At 36.2% G+C, this 23,485-nt stretch overlaps 3 protein-coding genes across 3 annotated transcripts; all 3 read left to right on the forward strand.

Annotated features, from left to right (window-relative positions):
- Positions 1–4,680: 4,680 nt before the first annotated feature.
- LOC140989384 (uncharacterized) lies at positions 4,681–5,790 on the forward strand. The gene has a single exon (XM_073458590.1). The coding sequence runs from the start codon at positions 4,681–4,683 to the stop codon at positions 5,788–5,790; it is 1,110 nt and encodes a 369-aa protein (XP_073314691.1).
- A 159-nt stretch (positions 5,791–5,949) lies between these two features.
- LOC140989385 (uncharacterized) lies at positions 5,950–9,966 on the forward strand. Its single transcript, XM_073458591.1, has 3 exons — positions 5,950–6,211; positions 6,305–9,063; positions 9,355–9,966. The coding sequence occupies exons 1-3, from the start codon at positions 5,950–5,952 to the stop codon at positions 9,964–9,966; spliced, it is 3,633 nt and encodes a 1,210-aa protein (XP_073314692.1).
- Positions 9,967–17,199: 7,233 nt separating this feature from the next.
- On the forward strand, positions 17,200–23,020 carry LOC140990257 (plant UBX domain-containing protein 7). Its single transcript, XM_073459863.1, has 10 exons — positions 17,200–17,439; positions 18,534–18,661; positions 18,755–18,868; positions 19,402–19,600; positions 20,206–20,283; positions 21,092–21,160; positions 21,255–21,398; positions 21,560–21,671; positions 22,095–22,342; positions 22,622–23,020. The coding sequence occupies exons 1-10, from the start codon at positions 17,338–17,340 to the stop codon at positions 22,790–22,792; spliced, it is 1,365 nt and encodes a 454-aa protein (XP_073315964.1). The 5' UTR covers positions 17,200–17,337; the 3' UTR covers positions 22,793–23,020.
- The last annotated feature ends 465 nt before the right edge of the window (positions 23,021–23,485 follow it).

The raw sequence follows: 23,485 nt of genomic DNA on the forward strand, positions 1-23,485 counted from the left end.
TAATTAATTTATCTTCAAAAAATGCATTTTTCTTTAAAAAAAATATTTATTTAAATATGTGTTGGCTTAGTTTTCGAAAAAATGTATATGTGTATCCGTTTACTTATTTTTTATTTTATTATTACTATAAATATGATTAATAAAAAATAATCGGAATATTAAATTTTTTGAATTTGCGTACACAAAATTTTTGAATTTGTACATTTTTTATTTATGTTGGATCAATTAAGTTTTAGTTATTTAACAACATTAGCTAAACCGAGAGGTTTGTGAGTCAAATCCGTTTAAAACTCAACTGATAAATAAGTTTACCAAACTGCCATATGAATGCCAATAAAAGACTTTTAAGCTAAAGAAACATTCTCTAAATAATTAGTTAGACTACTTAAAATTACAAAGCTGGATTATTGGATAAAGTCTTTTGCACAAACAATATCTGAATTGTCAGAAATCCATGAGCACCACCTACAATGCACGATTTGTCAGAAAAGACAGTGGTGAAAAGACATGATTAACGGCTATCATATTTGAAAAAGATATAATATTTGATTTTACTGACCGTTGGATCTAAGTCTATAAATAGATAAGTTTATAAGTCAGCTAGTCTCTCCCTCTTGTTCGAAAATTATTACATAAGAAAACAAAAGCTTTCAAGCCTTCAATAGCCCAACTGATCTAAAGACTTATTAATACACGCTTAAGTGATACATCAGATCATTAATGATCAATTTGTACTCAATGTTTTCTTTCTAAAATACTTATAAACGTCAGTCAGTATATTGTTTAGTCTTGTGGTATTGAGTGATCCAAACTAAGAGTATTAGTTCGGTAGTAAGAAAGTCCGACTGTAATGCCCGAGATTTGATTACCGTAATCTGAGATTAATCTGAAATGATTTATGGATTAATCAAGGTAATTATAGACGGAAAGTATTAGACCGGGAAAGACGAGAAAAGACGCGAAATATGTGTGAGGGCGGTGCTATTCGTGCACATGCGCGACCGGATGCGCACGCATGCGCGGAACGAGCAGAAGACCCCGCGCATATGCGCGGAATGATGGCGCGCATATGCGCGAGGTATACAGTAGCTAAAGTATGAATTCCAGAGAACCTCGCGCACATGCGCGGAAATGAGGCGCGTATATGCGCGAGTGGCAATATGCCGAGACAGTAGGTCTCGCGCATGTGCGCGCATATGCACGAGCAGTCCAGTAGCTTAAATGCCATGTCCAGAGAACCTCGCGCATATGCGCCGGGCGATGGCGCGCATATGCGCGAGCTGCCGAGAAGCTTATCGCGAAGTGTTTTACAAAGGGCGAGCCACCCAACCTTTACATGCAACGTGTGAATATATATCATACAAGCCTTCGTTCAGAGGAAAGGAAAGAGGGAAAAACGGAGGAACGAAGCCAACTCACATTCTTGATTTTGGATTTCGATTGTGCAAAATCTGTCCGTTAGATTTTGAATCCGATTTCGGTACTGTGTTCCTATCGACGCAGGCTACAACAGGACGTAAGTTTTGTTACGTTTAGATATGATTTAAAATTATGATATTTCCAGAATTGAATATGAATCATATATGGTGTTTCTGATACAGTAGATATCGTATATTTGAAGTCAGATCGAAGAACAGACGGTGTATGTAATTTTTATGAATTTTCAGAATTGATATGATCGAGATTTGTACAGATTTGAGATTATAATATGTTATTACTGAGATTATGAGTGGTATTGACATTGATTATGAGTTCTGGTATTATATCTCTGATGTTGAAATTGACGGGGTTATCGAGATTATATTAGTATGCCGTCGAAACATCAGTAGATTGTTATTGATCAGATTCAATATTGATTGAGATTGTATCATGATATCTTGATATGGATCAGATTTTGTTTGATTCGAGTATTGATCAAAACAGGTCTTGAATTGAGTTATACATTGATACAGTGTATTCGATATTGTTATTGCCGGATTGATTTGACAGGCAGTGAGTTCGAGACTTCGACAGAGTTAGATCGACAGAACGAAACGAAAGGTATAAATTAATGTTGATTCGGGATTGCACAACTCGAGTAGATCTGACTTGAGTTCCCCAAAATCACATACAGAAATGTCATTGCTTCGGTAGGTTGCAATTTTTGAGATTGTTATGCTTATTCTATTGATTATAGTTAAGCATGAGTTAGAATTGGGCAGATCCGCCTAGTCTTTGGCAGAACTGCCAGGTCACTGGACTTTTGGATATATATCAATGTATTTTGGAGAAGACCGACTCCTATTGCAGATCTTCGATATAGATAGTCAAAGTCTGGGACCAAGAACGTACCACCATCTAGCTGGGGTAAAGTAGTTGGGAGAACGTTGCGTTCTTATTCAGATCGGGATCCCTAGATTAGAACGAGTCAAGTTAGAGTCTTAGAGTTACAGAGTGTGATTTACTGTTCGATATTGATTCATGTTTTCTGACTTTGATACATGTTCAGAGTTTGATTTACAGTTTGATATCGATTCATGTTTCTAATTATGATACATGTTATATATATCTGCTTCATGCTCTTATATTTGTTTATACGATTGCATGTGTACATGATTTATACTGGGATTATTTTCTCACCGGAGTTATCCGGCTGTTGTTGTGTTTGTATGTGTGCATGGCAACATGTGGGACATGATCGGGGTCGAGGAGATGAAGAGAGATCGGGATTAGAGTAGAGACTACGGACTTGGATTTAGATAGGGTTTGGACACGTGATATGTAGTTGTTAAACCTTAGTTGGTACGATTGTATATAGTACAAGACTTGTACTTTAATACTGACATGTATATTAGAATGTATTTCATTACGTTCCGCAGGTATTACTGTATGTTAAAAAAAAATTTTAGACCATGTTTATTGTAATTGATTAAATGGTCCCAATGATGATTAAGAATTTGATTAGCGTCCGGGTCCCCACACCGACTAAATCGGATTGTTATAAAATTTTTGATTGCCAAAATCTTGTATTGAACATCCTTATTACAAAGAAGAAGGGTGGTATATGAGTTATTCAAATATCCGAACATCCAAAAATATTTTCGTGTTATTTGTTCCAGTCAGCTTATTCTTGATAACCCAACTTTTTTTTAACTTAGCCATTTTGGAGTGTTCAATATATCAGTTTAGCTTCTTTCCGCACATAAATTGTTTCATTAGCCAACTGATAATAACTTGACAAGAATTCTAAAATTCAATTTGTTAACCCAATCTAATTTCAGACAAATTAGTGTGATTATTTATTCAAATTTCCTCTAAACTGTCAATCGATCATAACAATTTATTTATCTAAATTAAAAAAAAAAATTTGTATGTGTTTCGATCCACTTATTTTTATTTTTTAAAGTTAATGAATCTGATCTTCAACTTCAAATTTTTTGTATGTGGACAAATTTTAAAGATAAATAACTGATAGTAGTAGTTTTTACGTGTTTTGTGGCATTAGTTTGTGTGTGTTTGGATTGTGCATGCGTACTTTTTGTTTACATTTTGTGCATTGTAGAGTAAACATTTTCATTTGATCATGTCTCACATGGGCGTATCGAATTGGCAGGTAAACTGGCTGGAAATCGGAAATCGGAGCAAAGTGTGCCAACAAGAAGTTGGATAATCCGTGGATCTACAATTTACATAGATATATGAAATTGGATACGCTTCGATAGTCATAGTCCGAAGGGTCGAAAACTAGGGGATTTCATAGATCGAAATGCGATTCACTCTTGATAAATAATTAAAGATATTTAATTACTTCATTGAGTCGAATTAGTTTGGCATAGCTCGAGAGAGTGTGTTCAATTGAATAGGAAATCCTGTCGGAAGCGTAAACCAATATCGAACGAATTAACTAATTAATGAGGGGTAGGTGAATCGATATTCCCAACAAATCCGTCTTGTCATTGAATCTTAATCAACCATTTTAGATATTATCTTCGTTTAGCATTTATTGAATCTTTTTATTTGCATTTCTTGTTTAAGAACAGTAGTGTAAAACAATCAAATCAATTTCCGTTGCTAAATGTTCAATAACTGAAAATAATAATTGTTAAATACAGTCTTCAGTGGAACGATACTCGTACTCACGTACATTATACTATTACTTGACATCGTGCACTTGCGATTAAATTNTTTACAAATAAATACTTTTTTTGAAAAAAAAATTGGATGACAGCTCATCATTTAAAATGATCTATTTTCAAAATTATTGAACTTGAGTTTCAACTCTATTTTTTGTATGTAGTATTCATATCTTTATTATAAGATATGTGTCTAAATTAATATGAGTTTCAACTCTATTTATAAGATATTGTAATGACCCATTACAGGCTCAGTGGACTGCCCATACAGCCCACTGCCCCGATCGACCCAAGGCTATCCCGATCTTGGGCTCCCTCAAGGGGCCTTTTCCCTCACGGGCTTTCCATAGGCGTCGTACGGGTTACTCATAGGATCTCCCCCTCCCTACCAAAGGGTTTCTTTCGTCTCCCCAGGACTCGATCCCATGACATATAGGATAAGTACATTGATATCAAGAGTCCTGGTACCAATTGAGCTAGTATTGTAATATCCCGACATTTTATCATGTTATTGTTGATTGTGTAATTTATGATTTATTATGGTAAGGTGTGGTAATGGGTATTTTATATGGTTTTGGTGGTTGAAAGAACCTTACGCAGACGACAACAACATCAGAGACTTAGAGACATAATGAATAGGAACGAACGTGAGGAGGAGCATCACGAAGATCTAAGGATCGAAGAGCCAAGGCGCATACCCATGCTTGAGTATGCACAACCGTCGCTTGACGGGGCACGTCCAAGCATAGTGCGCCCAACAGTCAGGGCAAACCAGTTTGAGGTCAAGCCAGCAATAATTCAAATGATCCAGAAAACTGTCCAATTCGGGGGGAATGCGCTGGATGATCCGAACACTCACATCGCCGACTTCTTAGAAATTTGCGATACTTTTAAATTTAATGGAGTTTCAGATGATGCTGTTAGACTACGTTTATTTCCATTCTTTTTGCGTGATAAAGCTAAATCTTGGTTGAATTGTTTACCTGCAGGTTCAATCACAACTTGGGATGATATGGCCAAGGCATTCCTCTTAAAGTACTCTCCCCCATCAAAAACCATGAAGCTGCGAGCGGACATAACCACCTTCTCTCAATTTGAGCAGGAGTCACTCTACGATGCGTGGGAGCGCTACAAAGACTTATTGCGAAGATGCCTACATCATGAGTTACCTCTTGGGTTAGTGGTCCAAACTTTTTACTATGGTTTAATTTCATCTAACCGAACCATGATAGATGCTGCGGCCTGTGGAAATCTGTTGAGGAAAACGGCCGAGGAGGGGTTTGAGTTACTAGAGGAGATGGCTGCTAGCAGCTATCATCCTCAATCAGAAAGGAACACTCAGCGAAGAACTGCAGGAATACACCAGGTAACTGACTTTTCAGCTGTCACTGCACAATTAGAAGCACTCAACAGAAAAATAGACAGCATGAGCGTAAACGGCACAGCGATGCGCCTACAAGAGATATTTTGTGAAAAATGCGGAGGGGAACACTATGTTAAAGACTGTCAAGACAGTGGTCCGTTCTACGTAAATGAGGAGGCACCAGTGAATCAAGTGGGGATTCAAAACCGTCCGAGGAATGATCCTTATTCAAATACATATAATCTTGGATGGAGACAACACCCCAACTTCTCATGGGGTGGCCAAGGCAATCAGACGCGACCACAAGGAGGATAGCAGTATAGTAAGCAACCGATGTATCGACAAGAACTCGAGATGAAAAATCAAACTTGGAGCAAATGATGTCGAAGTTCATTTCATCCACTGAAACTAGACTCCAAAACCAAGATGCATCGATAAAAGGACTCGAGAATCAAATTGGGCAGTTAGCCAAAAATGATAGCAAGTAGAGAGCCGGGCACCTTGCCTAGTAACACGGAGACTAATCCAAAAGAGCAAGTGAACGCCATTGAGTTGAAGAGTGGAAAGATTCTAGAGTCAAGGGAAAAAGAAAAAAGTCAAACGAAGGATGAGCCGACTGCAACATCTAAAGGTAAGTCTTCTAACTCTACACCAGCACCCACTGCACAATCTAAGATTGTTATCCCTCCACCCTTCCCTGCAGCATTGAAAAAAGCAAAACTAGATGCACAATTCGGTAAGTTTCTAGAGGTATTTAAAAAGTTTCATATCAATATTCCTTTTGCCGATGCTTTGATGCAAATGCCTAGTTATGCTAAATTTTTGAAAGGCATCTTAGCGAACAAGAGAAAATTGGAGGATCACATGACGGTAAGTCTAACTGAAAACTGCTCTGCTTTGGTGCAAAACAAGATCCCACCGAAACTCAAAGATCCAGGGAGTTTTTCTATTCCTTGCATGATTGGTGATGTCGTTTTTCATAAAGCGTTATGTGATTTTGGTGCAAGTATCAACCTCATGCCTTTTTCTGTGTTCAGGAAACTTGGATTGGGAGAACCTAAGCCAACAAGTATGTCGTTACAACTGGCTGACAGATCCGTCAAGTATCCAAGAGGAGTGATTGAGGATGTGTTAGTTAAGGTGGACAAATTTATCTTTCCTGCAGATTTGGTGGTGCTCGACATGGAGGAGGACATGGAGATGCCTCTAATTTTGGGGAGACCGTTCCTTGCAACTGGCAACGCTCTGATTGATGTACAGGAAGGGAAGTTAAGATTGAGAGTGGGGGAAGAGGAGATTACTTTTGACGTTTTTAATACACTTAAGCACACATTGCATGCTGATAGTTGTTATAGAATTGATGCTATTGATTCTCTTGTGTCTAACTATGTGCAGGACGCTCTTAGGGACCCCTTGGAGGCCACTCTCACTACTGAGATGGGCGAAGATGAATTGGATGAAGAAAAAGCTGAAATAGTGGCATACTTTAACGCAAACCATCCATGGAGAAAACCAATGAAGATGCGACTAGAGGATTTAGGAGAGCGAAGGGATTTGACACCTCCAAAGTCAAGCATCGAGGACCCACCAACACTTGAGCTAAAACCACTACCTCCACACCTCAAGTATGTATACCTAGGTGCGAATAACACTTTACCTGTCATTATTTCTGCTGCTTTGACAGATGTTATGGAGGACAAACTGGTGGAAGTTTTGAAAGCGCACAAGAGTGCATTTGCGTGGAAGGTGACAGATATCAAAGGGATCAATCCATCAGTTTGCATGCACAAGATTTTGATGGAAGACAAATACTCACCTCTTGTGCAACCTCAGAGAAGATTGAATCCAAAGATGCAAGAGGTAGTAAAGGCTGAAACGATTAAGCTTCTCGATGCAGGTATTATCTATCCTATATCTGATAGTGCATGGGTAAGCCCTGTTCAGTGTGTGCCGAAAAAAGGTGGGATTACTGTGATCACAAATGAAAATAATGAATTAATACCCACTAGGACTGTTACGGGATGGCGTGTGTGCATTGATTATAGGAAATTAAATGATGCCACCCGTAAAGACCACTTTCCCCTTCCCTTTATTGATCAAATGCTTGAGAGGTTAGCGGGTCACGAATTTTATTGTTTCTTGGATGGGTATTATGGCTATAATCAAATCACTATTGCACCTGAGGACCAAGAGAAAACCACGTTCACTTGTCCTTATGGGACTTTTGCTTTTCGCCGTATGCCTTTTGGTCTTTGTAATGCACCGGCTACATTTCAGCTGTGTATGACTGCTATATTCCATGATATGATTGAAACTTTTCTTGAAATATTTATGGATTACTTTTCTATCTTTGGTGCAACGTTTGATGAGTGTTTGCAGAATTTGAGATCTGTGTTGAAGAGATGCGAGGAGACGAACCCGGTACTTAATTGGGAGAAGTGTCATTTCATGGTACAAGAGGGAATTGTCCTAGGGCACAAGATTTCGGAGATTGGAATAGCGGTGGACAAGGCAAAAGTCGAAGTTATCAAGAACCTACCGCCTCCGACATCCATAAAGGGAGTTATAAGTTTTCTAGGCCACGCCGGTTTTTATCGGCGTTTTATCAAAGATTTTTCTAAAATTGCCAAACCTCTATCTTCCTTACTTATGAAAGATGTGCCATTTGATTTTAATTCTGACTGTTTACAGGCATACGAAGATTTGAAGGAGCGCTTGGTGACGGCTCCTGTCTTGGTGGCTCCAGATTGGGATCTACCATTCGAGGTAATGTGCGATGCCAGTGATACTGCGGTGGGAGCTGTGCTTGGCCAGCGGCAAAACAAGGTATTTCATACAATCTACTACGCAAGTAAGACCTTAGATGAGGCTCAATTGAATTATGCAACAACTGAAAAGGAATTACTTGCAGTAGTATTTGCTCTCGACAAATTTCACTCATATCTTGTTCTGTCCAAAGTCATTGTTTACACCGATCACTCTGCACTTAAATATTTACTTGCTAAAAAAGATGCAAAGCCACGCCTTCTTCGATGGATTTTGTTGCTACAAGAATTTGATTTAGAAATAAAAGATAAGAAGGGTGTTGAGAACGTTGTGGCGGATCATCTGTCTAGGTTGGAGTTGGTTAGTAATGACAGTGTAGATCATGCTATAAATGATTGGTTTCCTGATGAGCAACTATTTGAGGTGAGACACTGTCCTTGGTATGCGAATTTTGCTAACTTTCTTGTCACAGGCACTCCACCACCTAATTTATCATTTCACCAACGAAAGAAATTCTTCTCTGACGTGAAATATTACTTTTGGGAGGAACCGTTTTTGTTTAAAATTTGTGCAGATTCTATGATAAGAAGATGTGTTGCAGAGGAGGAGTTTGGGCAAATCCTCCATCATTGTCATGACCGTGAGGTAGGTGGTCACTTCGGACCAACCAGGACGGCATCTAAGGTACTCGAATGTGGCTTTTATTGGCCAACTCTATTTAAGGATGCTCGTTCTTATGTGCTAGCTTGTGATAGATGCCAACGGACAGGTAACATCTCTAACCGTCATGAAATGCCATTGAATAATATCATTGAGTGTGAGGTATTCGATGTGTGGGGGATAGACTTCATGGGACCGTTTCCCAGTTCATTCACGAAAAAATATATTTTGGTGGCGGTTGACTATGTGTCTAAATGGGTAGAGGCAGAAGCATATGCCACTAATGATGCTCAGGTGGTTTTGAAATTTTTGAAGAAAAATATTTTTAACAGATTTGGAACACCGAGAGCAATCATTAGTGATGGTGGCACTCATTTTTGCAACAAACTATTTGAAAAAATCTTGAACAAATACGGTGTCACACACAAGATCTCTACCCCTTATCATCCCCAGACAAGTGGTCAAGTTGAGGTGTCTAATCGAGCAATCAAGCGAATTTTGGAAAAAGTGGTGGGAGTCAGTAGGAAAGATTGGTCGGTCAGGTTAGATGATGCTCTTTGGGCATATAGGACTGCTTTTAAAACACCTATAGGCACTACACCATATAGGTTGTTGTTTGGTAAATCATGTCATTTACCTGTAGAATTGGAGCATCGAGCGTATTGGGCCACAAAAGCATTGAACTTTAATGTTACTGATGCAGGTGAACGACGTCTACTGCAACTGGATCAGTTAGAGGAATTCCGGAACCTGGCATATGATCTTGCATTGTCATACAAGGAGAAGACGAAGAGGGCCCATGATAAACGAATCATCGAGAGGGAATTCAAGGAAGGGGACAATGTTCTACTCTACAACTCCCGATTGCGACTATTTCCTAGAAAATTGAAGTCACGGTGGTCTGGACCATTCGTGATCTCTAAAGTATACCCGTCGGGAGCCGTGGAACTGCATGATGGGAAGGATGGGACATTCATGGTCAATGCCCAACGACTGAAGCACTACATGGGTGGCATAATGGAGCCACACCTTGGAATCACCCGGTTCCAAGACAATTCAAACTGAGACCGGCCGACAGTCTAGCTCTCGACTGTAAATTGAGAACTACTTTTCTTTTCCCTCTATTGCATTTAATTTGATTTTATCTTTCTTGATTTTGTTTTATATTTTTAATGTTGTTTGTTCTTTTATTTAGAACGGCGGGGAGCCTTGATCAGGGGAGTTTACTGTTTCCCTTGCATTTCTTTTCTTTCTTTTGTCTGTTCCTTTATTTGTGGTCCGCATTATTGTTCGTTCGGTCATTTATTTTTTTTTTTTTTTTCTGTGTTTGCATTCATGTTTGCATGTGTGTTTCCTATCTTTTGTGCAATGGGGACATTGCACACCTTTAGTATGAGGGGGTCGTCGTTCGTCTTGGTTTGCTTGCATATTTATCTTGCATAAGTGTCAGTTGATGGTGAATTTAGACGATTGGTAGCCAGTGATGATTTTGGGCTAAATGAACAGCATGTTACTTAGACCTATCACTCGTTATGAATCCCCCTGTATTTTGAAATTTTGTTTATGCGCACATAGTGGATTTTAATAGTGGTGTCAATGATAGTTAAGTTCAAAATAATCTGTGAGGGGAACTGGAGAAACGGAAGATGCGAGTAGAACTTGAATGAGTACCTGTTGAAATGAGTGACTACCCAGTAACATGAATTCAAGTAGAAAATCAAAAGTATTCCTCAAACATCCTTCATCCAATCGGGCATAGGACCTATAAATTCGCTCCGAGGCCAGACTAATAAACATATACTATATCCAAAGCCTAGGGAGTACGCATGAGAAAACTATGCACCAGAAAAAAAGAGAAAAAAATTTGGTATAAAAAAGGGGATGTAAGGTGTGGGGGAGCCAAAAAAGGGTGAAATCCTACCCCAAGGCTAAAAAGATGGAGATGTAAGGCGTTGAGGAATGTCAGAGAAAATCTCTGACAAAGTGCATAGTGAAAATGATCTACGTACTCCCCATCTTTCTTGACCACTTGAGCCGTTGGTTATTGACTCCCTACATTTTGTTGTTGTTCAACTATGGAACTCTACCACTGTTTGTGTTTACTGGTTGGTCCCAAATAGAAACAGGACTCAGAAAAGAGAAACTTGCGTTGACTGGTTAATTCGGCAACCCACATGATTTGCGAATAAAACTGTCAGAAACACAAGCTAGAAAGATCCACAGCACACACGACCACATCTTTTGGAAAAATATTATTGTATTGTGAGGTTTTGAAAAAGGGGGGTGATTTATGTTGTGATTTGACTAAATGGATGTGGTTCACAACCCCGCTGAGGCAATAGATGCCAGTTTACTACTTCACCATCAGTTTAGTTTGTTTTATTCTCCTCATTCTGTGTTGGTTGCATGTTGAGTGTAGTTTGTAACCTGTTTGGCTTGAGGACAAGCCAAAAGTTAGTATGAGGAGGTTGATAGTAGTAGTAAACATTTTCATTTGATCATGTCTCACCTGGGCGTATCGAATTGGCAGGTAAACTGGCTGGAAATCGGAAATCGGAGCAAAGTGTGCCAACAAGAAGTTTCGGGACAGAAGAGACGGCGCTCGGGCGGTGAAATTCTACCGCCCGAGCGCGAGAAGCGACTCAAAGGAGTAAAACTACAGAATATGTGGCGCTCGAGCGGTAATTCTCTACCGCCCGAGCGCCGAAAGATGAACTCCGCACTTGTTTTACAGAATGTGTGGCGCTTGAGCGGTAATTCTCTACCGTCCGAGCGCCACTTAATTTTGGCAAGATTTGGCAGCCGATTTTTTTACCTTATTTTGGGATGGTGGCTGATATGGCAAGGAGAGGGTCGAGATTTGAGGATTATTCAGACATTGTTGAAGATTTAAGACAAGCTTTGGAGAGGATTGAGCGCTTGGATTGAAGATTCGACACTTTCCGGGCACCGTTCTTTGCGTTTTTCGTCGATTCTAGTATTTCTAACTTACTTTTTATTTTCTAAACTTTGTTTTGTTGATTTCAATCATGATTGCTAGTAGCTAACTTTCATATTTGTTGGGATTTGAGGGGATCCTACCCCAAAACGTTGAATTAATTGAATTCAGTTTCGATTTCTGGTTTATTCTTGATTATACTATTGTTTTCTTCGTGTTGTTAGAACATAGCTAATTTTAACAACGTTTTCATATTGCGAGTGAGTTCGAGAGAATAACTTGTGATAGGAACGAGTAGTATAATCCGTGGATCTACAATTTACATAGATATATGAAATTGGATACGCGTCGATAGTCATAGTCCGAAGGGTCGAAAACTAGGGGATTTCATAGATCGAAATGCGATTCACTCTTGATAAATAATTAAAGATATTTAATTACTTCATTGAGTCGAATTAGTTTGGCATAGCTCGAGAGAGTGTGTTCAATTGAATAGGAAATCCTGTCGGAAGCGTAAACCAATATCGAACGAATTAACTAATTAATGAGGGGTAGGTGAATCGATATTCCCAACAAATCCATCTTGTCATTGAATCTTAATCAACCATTTTAGATATTATCTTCGTTTAGCATTTATTGAATCTTTTTATTTGCATTTCTTGTTTAAGAACAGTAGTGTAAAACAATCAAATCAATTTCCGTTGCTAAATGTTCAATAACTGAAAATATTAATTGTTAAATACAGTCTTCAGTGGAACGATACTCGTACTCACGTACATTATACTATTACTTGACATCGTACACTTGCGATTAAATTTGAGCATACAAAACCATATTTTTATTAAGGATTTCACAGTGCAAGTTTTGCTCGATCAATAACTTTTTATTTTTTTTAAGAGACAAAATTTTTTGAATTTGGGCAAAATTTTCGAAAGATAAATTTATTAATATTTTAAAAATAAATAATTTTCTAAATCATTGGTCGGCTCAAATTCATTAATTTTTTTTAAAAAAATTAGATCAATACACATGCACAACTTCTTCTTTAAAAAAAAAACTATTCAACATATATTTAAGTAAATAAAAGATTGATTTTAAAAATAAAAAATTACAAATTTAAAAAAATTTATAAATTAATTAATATTTTACAAATAAATACTTTTTTTGAAAAAAAAATTGGATGACAGCTCATCATTTAAAATGATCTATTTTTAAAATTATTGAACTTGAGTTTCAACTCTATTTTTTGTATGTAGTATTCATATCTTTATTATAAGATATGTGTCTAAATTAATATGAGTTTCAACTCTATTTATAAGATATTGTAATGACCCATTACAGGCCCAGTGGACTGCCCATACAGCCCACTGCCCCGATCGACCCAAGGCTAATATATGTGGATCGATTGGTACCAGGACTCTTGATATCAATGTACTTATCCTATAGGTCATGGGATCGAGTCCTGGGGAGGTGAAAGAAACCCCTTGGTAGGGAGGGGGAGATCCTATGAGTAACCCGTACGACGCCTATGGAAAGCCCGTGAGGGAAAAGGCCCCTTGAGGGAGCCCAAGATCGTGATAGCCTTGGGTCGATCGGGACAGTGGGCTGTATGGGCAGTCCACTGGGCCTGTAATGGGTCGTTACAACCTCAATCACTTCTATTTATAGGCGTTTCTCATACCATCAACGAGAAAAATCGTGAGTCTGAATGTCAAAAGAAGAGGCGCATGCATTTTCAATTGTCAAAAATTTGAGGCTGCATGTACTGTTCGTAAAAAATGGTAGGTTTTTTGGCCGTCGTCAATTCCTACACGCTACTTCTTTTAATATGTGTCATATTTCTTACATTCTCCCACTTGACACATATATCTCATTTACCATATGAAAAAATAAAATACATGAATCATGGCGATAGGTCATCTAAAAACGATTATTATCTTCTATGTATCACAATATATTATATCTCTCAAATAACTTAATGAATATACCTTATGTTTATTCGAGATTCAACTTTATTGATATTTATCGAATTAATGAATATGTGCACAACAAATATGAGAAAATATCACATCATAGTTTCATTAAATTTGTTCTTACAACAAAATTACATAAAGGAACCAAGTCTCATTCTTTCTGTATGATCCTTAAATTTCAATGGTTGCATGCCCTTAGTCAAAGGATCTGCAATCATCAATTCAATGCTAATGTGTTCGATAAGTAACTTCTTATCTTTAACACGTTCTCGTATGGCAAAATACTTAATGTCGATGTGCTTGCTTTGACTACCACTTTTGTTATTTTTAGCCATAAAAACAGCAGTTGAATTGTCACAATATATTCTTAATGGCCTAGATATAGAATCCATAATTCCAAGCCTCGAAATGAAACTCTTCAACCATACACCATGAGAGGTTGCCTCAAAACAAACTACGAACTCAGCTTCCATAGTGGAAGTAGCAGTCAATGTCTGCTTTACACTTCTCCAAGATACAGCTCCACCAGATAGCATGAAAATACATCATAGAGTGGGTTTTCGTGAACCAATGCAGCCAGCGTAGTCTGAATCAGAGTAGCCAATTATTTCCAAATTCTCAGTTCGTCTGAACATAAGCATATAATCTTTGGTCCCTTGAAGGTACCTCATGAGTTTCTTTGCAGCTTTCCAGCTATCTAAACCTGGATTACTCTGATATCTTCCCAACATCCCAACAATAAATGCAATGTCAGGTCTATTGCAAACCTGAGCATACATTAAGCTTCCGACAGCAGAAGCATAATGAATGTTTTTGATCATTTGTTCCCGCTCTAGATAATTCTTTGGGCATTGGCTCAAATTGAATTTATCGCTTTCACAACGGGAGCTATACTTGGTGCACAATTTTTCATATGATATCTCTCTAAAACTTTGTTGATATAAATTTCTTGAGAGAGACCTAGAATACCTCGAATTTTGTCTCTATGTATCTTAATGCCAATGACATAAGATGCATCGCCCATATCTTTCACATCAAAGTGTTTAGAGAGGAATTGTTTTACTTCATATAACATACACTTATCATTGGTTGCAAGTAATATATCATCCACATATAGAATAAGGAAACAATTCTTGCTCCCACTGACCTTCTGGTATATACATTGATCCATGGGGTTCTCAACGAATCCGAATGAAGAGATAACATCATCAAATTTTAAATACCATTGACGGGAAGTTTGTTTCAATCCATATATTGATTTCTTAAGCTTACAAATAGAGGTGTCAAAATTAGACACGACCCACCAACCCGACACCATTCAACCCAAAAAAATTAGGTTTGGGTTTGGGGTTTTCGGGTTCTGGTCAGATCGGGTTGGACCCGATAGCTGACCTGAAAAAAATGATCGGGTTGGGTTGGGCTGAGTTGTCTCAAAAATTTTAAATTTTTTTTAAAAAAATATAATTAATAAATATTGCATACATTTTTATATATTGTATGTTTGAAAAAATATTTATTAATATTTATATCATAAATTTTCATAATTTAATAATTATTTTGAACATTTTTTATTTTCTAAACAAATGTTTATTTTATTTAGTAAATATATTTTATTTTTCTACAATTATATTTTCAAATTTAAATCATATATATGATGGAGATTTTGTTATTATTGTTTAAATTAAAATATTTTTTTTGAATTTTATTTAATTTTCTTTATAAAAATTTAAAAAAATCGAAATCAGGTTAATCGGGTTGATCAGATTGATTCGAGTTGGGGTTCGGGTTGTAAATCTTTAAAAAAAAAAAGTTAAGTTTCTTAATATTATTACGTCCAATCTTTAAACTTCAAGTTTCTTACGTAAAACTTAAATTTTTTTCCAAACTTTCATGATATCCGATTTTCAGAAAATAAAAAAACAAATATTTTCAAGGTAGAGGTATTACGTCTTTGATACCAAATGTTAGATATTTTTTTCAAAATCATGTTTTTGCACATATATAAACATGATAATCAATATGCTGAAATAGATCGAGCATTACATCCGGCCATTGAATAATTTGTAATTATTCTGATTTTTCTCTGATTGAAGTTTTCTAAACACTTACGCTCTCTGTAGATGATGTATATTTCTTATGAGATGTGTGACCTTAATCACATTTATTTATAGGCATTTCTCATACCATCAACGAGAAAAGTCGGGAGTCTGAATGTCAAAAGAAGAGGCGCATGCCGTCTCAATTGTCAAAAATTTGAGGATGCATGTACTGTTCGTAAAAAATAGTAGGCTTCTTGGTCGTCGCCAATTACTACACGCTACTTCTTTTAATATGTGTTATATTTCTTACAATAATAATATATATAAAAACAATAAATAAATGATAGAAAAATCTATCCCGATTTGGATCATCCGTCGAGTAACAATGTGTCACATTCAATTTTCATGGGGTTGTTTTGTCAAACGTATTAGTAATGTTGTACTGGCGTTACATTTTATAACATATTCGTTCATTGAAAAAGAATCCATGTGATATTTTTTTATACACTAAAACTTTTATGAGATCGTCTCACGGCGTAATTTTCTGAGATATATATCTTATCTGACTTGATTCATGAAAATATATAATTTTTTATATTAAAAATAATATTTTTGACTCTAAATATGGATCGAGTCGACTATTGAGTATGTTCGATTTAAATATTATTGAACCATTCGAAATCTTACGTCCATATTCCTACTCCTTCCTTACATAAGCTTTGATAAAAAGTAATTACGTAGAAACTAAAAAGACTCCAACAATCACTTTCCTTGCGTATATATTATTAATTATCTCATGTCCTATCACTAATTAAGATACATTAGTGTCCCATTGTATGTAAATTTTGTATGTTTACGTTGAAATATTTATCTAAATATGTTAATTTTTGTTATTTCCGATCTCTCATGAGACAATACTCTCATTAATATATATCTGTCAGACGGGTCGATCTGGTCAATATCTATAGCGAAAATAATATTTTTGACGTAAAAAAGTAATAATTTTTCATATGTTGGATTGAATCGGAGATTCGTCAAACAAAATTGATATGTGAGCCGATTTCATAGAAGTTTTTGTGATTTTGAAATTAATATTTTTTCTATATATATATATATTTTTATTAAGAATGATAGATTATCTAAAATTTTAAAAATATACATAAAGATATAATTGAAGATTTAAAAATAATGATTATTTTGAGAAAATAAACAAATTATTTCATCAATAAAGTATAACTCATTTATTTATTTTATTTTTTATTTTTTTATTTTTGGAAAAATAATTTATTTATATGGATATGATAAGATCTAAATCTAAAATAATAAAATTTGCAAACGTAATAAGATTATTTTCCCCTGTTGAAGATAAGTCATATTCGAAGTCTGCTGCGCTTGTCGTTCATCGGTTTTCTATATATACTCCATTCGCACCTCTTCTGGAACCCTACCAAATCAAATTTACAAAACCCAGATAAAAAATTGAAAGATGGAAGGTATTCCATCTGCTACGGATCAGCAGATTATGGTGTCCTCGTTTCTCGAGATCGCCGTTGGGCAGACCGCCGAGACGGCTCGCCAGTTCCTTCAGGTGAATGGGGTTTTGGTTCAGTTGTTTGCGATTGCAGTTAATGTGGGATTGTTGATGTATGATTGAATTTCGCAATTTACTGATTGGTTCCTGGCCCATTGCGTTCTTTGCTACTTGCTATGTATGGTTATGCTTCTCAGAGGGGAGGTCTGCGTGCTAACTTCTGGTGCTTACTGCTAAATTATGAAACAGGCTTGTTATGAATTATTATGACTCTAAGATACGGATTTGACTCTGTATTTGCATTGGAAAATGAATGGGATTGGGAAAATACTTTAATTATCATGTTTTCATTAAGTGTTTACATAGCTAGTTTTTGGAACCATATGCTTATAATTTTTACCATAGCTACTCTACAATACTGCTGAATTGATTATTAATTTTACTACAAATGAAAGCACGTGTCAAGACTAAATTTTGCCTTAGAGATCAAATATTCGTTTTGGCCGTGAAAGAAGAACTATAAGAACTATAAACGCGTGTTCAAATTTGGAGCTTTGTTGGATGGCCCAATGACTGGGATTCCTTCAATTGAAATGAGACGGAAAGACGATAATTGTATCACTGCATTCGATTTCGAATTAAATAGGAAAGAGATGGATAAAAAAGTCCATCGCTAATTTTGGCGAAAGAATAACATAAAGACTTTATGAATCTTTTCTAACCTTTTAATTTACAGGGAGTTTCTATTGTGCAATTTTTGAGAAACCAGGGTTATTACCTGAACTTCTAATAGCGAGAGAGTACAAATTGGTTTGCTGTGTTCCTATCAATCGTTGGGACTGAGAGCTAACCTTATAACTTAAAAAGCACAATTTGTGATGGTGGAGGTATTTTTGTTTTAAGTAAGTCTATTATTTGTAAAGCAGTAGCGACTGGAGGCTAACCAACCTAACCTTGATGTGATTTAAAAGCACAGTTTCGTGGGGTGAAAGTTTTTGTGGTTATTACTTTACATAGTTTTCTCCCTCTCGAATCATGGTTTACTGTAGGATGGCCAACTGCTGTTCATCGATGGGTTTGTTTGACATCTTAAAAATATTGGATCTAAATCCTTAAATTATGAAATGTTATGTAATGTCTATATGATGCAGGCCTCTAGCTGGAGGCTTGAAGAAGCCATTCAACTTTTTTATGTGGGAAATGATGGTGGAACAACTGCATCTTCAGTATATTCTCCACCTGTGGAAAATGATCTCCCACCCCATGACTCAAACTTAAGGTATGTCATTCATATGAATGTTTTAAAAAAAAATTATTTTAGTTTTTTGTATGTTCCAGTCATGCCTTACTTTTTTCATGTTGGAAACCACAGTGATTGGGATAAAGATTTGACAGATCAAGATTGGGGACAAGGTGAAGGAGATAACATACGACCACCTTTACCTGTGAAAAGGGATGTTCTTTATGACAGTCCCTCTGTCTATGGGTATAGTACTCTCGTGCTACACTTTTAAACTAGGCTACAGTTATAACTTTGCGTTTAAAGAAAAAAATTATCCGTTTCAAAATGTATCATGTATTAGAGGCAAACAAAAATGCACTAGATTTCCGGCTTAATAGTTAATGGCACATGTGTGGGAGTACAAATTAGGACTTTCTAACACTATGAAATTAAGTTATCTTACGATCTTTCTGTTCTAACTGTGGGGACAGCTAACTTTGTGAATTCTCTTTGGTTGAATTTTGAATGTTTTTAATTGAGTGGACAATCCATTATCCTCTATGTATCCTGTCATCAATTTATGGTTTTCTGACAAATCTTTCGTATTCAACCTACATATTCTGGAAATATCAAGTTCCTTCATTTGAAACTAGCTCAAGGCTTGTTAACCTGATTATGACTTACGGGACAAATATTTTTTGTCAGTTTGCCCCTATTCACTTTTTTATGCTCTTATTTACTGTTGATTATCGATTGCAATTTATTGTCGTTAAAGCTTATTTTGTCATATTCACCAGAACAATGAGGATGGGTGGTTCATCGCATGGAACTCATTCTGTAGTCCCCTTCCGCAATTTTGAGGAGGAAATGAAACGTCCTAGAGTCTGGGAATCAGAACAAGGCTCATCCTCTTCTGTAATTAATAAAACACAGGATAACCTTGCATCTTTGTACAGGCCTCCATTTGCTCTGATGTTTCATGGACCATTTGAAAAGGTACGTCATGTAGGTATATAATTTGGAAAATATTGTGCTATCCTGTGAAAGAACTCTGGTATGCTGACCGTCTCCTTCTGATTTTCTCTATCAAGAAATTGCTAGGCCGCCTTGGTGTACCTTTACATTTGTCTTTGTTTGAATTGCTTTCTGTTTCCATTGTCATTGATCTCTGTTGACATGTATTGATTTGCTTGTTAAGAGATAATTGCAGCAGCAGACGAGCTAGATTTTTTACGTATGTTTTGTTCTTGAAACTTGGTGGGAGGATATATCATTTGCTAATCGGAACTAATGAAAATATCCTACTTTCCTTCTCTCTCATGTTCTTCAACTTTGAAACCTCCATACTTTTTTCCTCAATGTTGCACTTATTTTTTCTTGTGATCTTCTCTGTAATTGAATGAAGATGCTTATATGCTTGTTTTTATTCCGGTGACATCTTTAAGATCGATAAAGCAAAAGCTAAAAAATCACGTTGAGGGTTCCTTGTTAAAAAATAATAATTAGTGGGATTGATGCACATGAATTGATTTATTTATTTTTACTATGTTTTCACCATGAATTCAAATAATTACTTCCATTACTTGTTTTTTTAATGCCAGGCTAAAGATCATGCAAAAATACAGAATAAATGGCTCCTTGTAAACATGCAGTCAACCAAGGAATTTAGCTCCCATATGGTATTATTTATTTCTCTCTTTCATGCAGCAATAGCTTAAAAATTAAAACAACTTTGCTATCAACAAAAGTTTGATTCTATGTAATACCAAAATAACAAACCCATGGAACTGATAAAATTATTGATTTTGCTGCCTTCTATGTGAACCTAGTAAACATTGATCGTTGATTGTCCAAGTTTATTTCCAAGTTAAGTTTGTCCAAATTTGAGCTCAGGACTGAAAACTCGCGTGTTAATCTAATTTATACTCATCTTCTAATGGACGATAATCTAATAAAAACCTGGACAATATGTCTGCTTCATGTGTCCCAGATGACTGAGTGACAAACATCCCTTGCCAATAGAAATAAAAAATTAAGTACAATGCTACCAATTTAGAATAACTACACAAACTCCTTTTTGTTTAGAGTGCCTTTTCTCAATCACTGAACGTCCCTAATTTTAGCGTCTAGCTGTCCCAAATGTTTTCTGAATGGCCCAACTATTGCGTTACATTGCACAACTATTTTTGATCAAAAGACCATCACCTTTCTCACCATATAGGCTTCAAACTGTATTTTCTTGGTTGTATCTCTCTCTCGTGTGCTTTGTCTGATAAAAATTTTCTCAGGTTATTGCATCACATTGCACACTTGTTTCTCATCAAAACACCCCCTCTTTTCTCGCCATATAGACTTGTAATGTTTTTTCTTGGTTGTGCACCTCTCTCTCTCTCTCTCTCTCTCTCTCTCTCTCTCATTTGCTTTGATTGACAAGTTTTCTCAGCACATGTCCTGACTTTCTCTTGAACTGTCTTTGCTGCTTTGAAGCTAAACCGTGACACATGGGCAAATGAAGCTGTTGCTCAAACCATCAAAACGAACTTCATCTTCTGGCAGGTTTGTATTATTCTGCTGCTGACTGTCTATATTATTATGATTGTTGTGATGATTTTTGTTCATTGTGTTGATATTTCAATCATATGTGCTATAGGCATATGATGATACAGAAGAGGGCAGCAAAGTTTGTACCTATTACAAATTAGACTCTGTCCCTATCATCCTTGTGATTGATTCAATAACGGGTCAGAAATTGCGCTCTTGGAGTGGAATGGTTCAACCAGAAAGTTTGCTGGAGGTATATGAGCTGTTCATGCTAAATGCAATTGCACTGAAATATGCATTGTTTGTTTATTCGTTTTCAATATCAATGCACACTTTCACCTGAAAGATTTCAACTTTTAGTTTACTAAAAATTCTTTCATATCTCCTGACAAGTCTTTCTTCCTTCTGCTCTAGGATCTGTTACCATTTATGGACGGAAGCCCCTCAGATCATCATATTAGTCTATCTCATAAACGTCCCAGAGAAAGTTCTAAGACACCAGTTTCTCATGTTCATTACATACCAGGTTTTTCCCCATATTTCTGGGACTGCTTGGCTCTATAGCTCTTTCTTGTTTAGCTAATTCCACTTCTGACACTTCAACTTATACGAGAGGCAATATAAATTCATAAGGCAAAAAACCCAGTGGCTTATATTGAACTTGGAGTTCAGGCATTTATTTGGCATACTCTTAAATTTCTTTTGGCTACTAAATGGCAATGAAAGCCCTTGTGCACAATAAGATATATGTGTGGTAAATGACCTTTGAAATAACACACAGGTGCTTGATAATTTCATCACCTAGTATGACTTGGTATTGCTTCATTTTTTAATAGTACTGTTTTCTTCCTTCACCTTCAATTTTTTATTATCAGCGACTTGCTCAACTCTGAAAATGACATGGTTGTCTCACATGATTTTAATTTTAAAAATGCTTAATTGGATGCAGATGAAAGTAATGACGAGGATGAAGAATTGCAGCGAGCACTTGCAGCCTCGATGGAGAATAATGAGTTCGATGGAGGTGCCGTGACTGAAGCAAATGATGCCAATGTCGAGGATAAAGTGAAGAAGCCTGCTTATTTACATTTACCCGAAGAACCCAAGGGCGATAAAAATCTGCTTTGCCGGGTTGGAGTTCGTCTCCCTGATGGGCGCCGAGTTCAGAGGAATTTCCTTCGGAGTGACTCAGTTCAGGTATAAATGCCTTCTGATCATTTTCTGTACTTGCTTGTAGATTAAGTTGAGATTTACTCTCTAAAGAAGGAAATTGCAGGCATTAATATTATGCGGTGGGGAAATGATGTAAAACTGGTCTTTGATGTAAGAGCTAAACAGTTTTTTCCTCAAAAAGAAAAGAAACCCCATTCTTCCTAGATCCCATCTCTGCTAAATCGATGAAGAAAGTCATAATTATGGGATTTTTCAAGGAACTATATTTCTTGCTGCCCGTATCTAATGCATTTTTATTTACAGCTGTTGTGGTCATTCTGCCATTCCGAGCTGGAGAAAGATGGCAAAGGCACGCAGGCATTTCGCCTGACTCAAGCTATTCCAGGCGCTTCGAAAACTTTAGACTCTGGTTCGAATTCAACATTCGAGGAATCGGGTCTTGGCAACACAATGGTATCCGTTACCTGGGAATGAAGATGAGTTGCTGCTGTATTCGGATTGCGGAATTTTCATCTCAACTGCAGCAAAACAGTATTTATGCCCCTTTTCTTGTCTGTTTTTTTTAGGGGTGGAAGAAGGCAAGAAAACATGATACTTGCTCAACTCATCTATCATATCTTGTATATATTATACCATGAACTACATTTTACCGTTGGCAACTATGTAATTGGAAGCCTTTTTTTTTTTTTTTTGGGTTTTCAAGATTAATTTCAATCTTTATTTTGTTATTCTCACTTTTATTTTTATAGCAAAATCTGTCTAGTACGGGATAATTCAGCACATATAGCTTTATACTTTTATACCAATTTTTTGATAATTTATTTTTACTCTTTATTTTCTCGTTGTATTAATAATTACTAAATTTCGATTTTTTATTCTAGGGTATTATTTATACCTCATTTTGGTTAATAATCTCCCACCTTTAACTTTTACTATTGTACTGAGGTTTGTATAATATTTTTATAATTCATTTGATTTATATTTAAATAATGATTAAAATATAATTATAAAAAATAATGAGATATTATATTGTAATTTTGATACATGAATTAAAAAAATAAATAGAAAAAAGAAAAAGAAAAAATGATCAAAGTATGAATTAAACTTATNATTAATATAATAACAATATTTGTTTTAAAAAAATAAACAATATCATAATAAGTAAAA

This window comes from Primulina huaijiensis, chromosome 12 (assembly GCF_012295235.1).
Source record: "Primulina huaijiensis isolate GDHJ02 chromosome 12, ASM1229523v2, whole genome shotgun sequence".
NCBI lineage: Eukaryota > Viridiplantae > Streptophyta > Magnoliopsida > Lamiales > Gesneriaceae > Primulina > Primulina huaijiensis.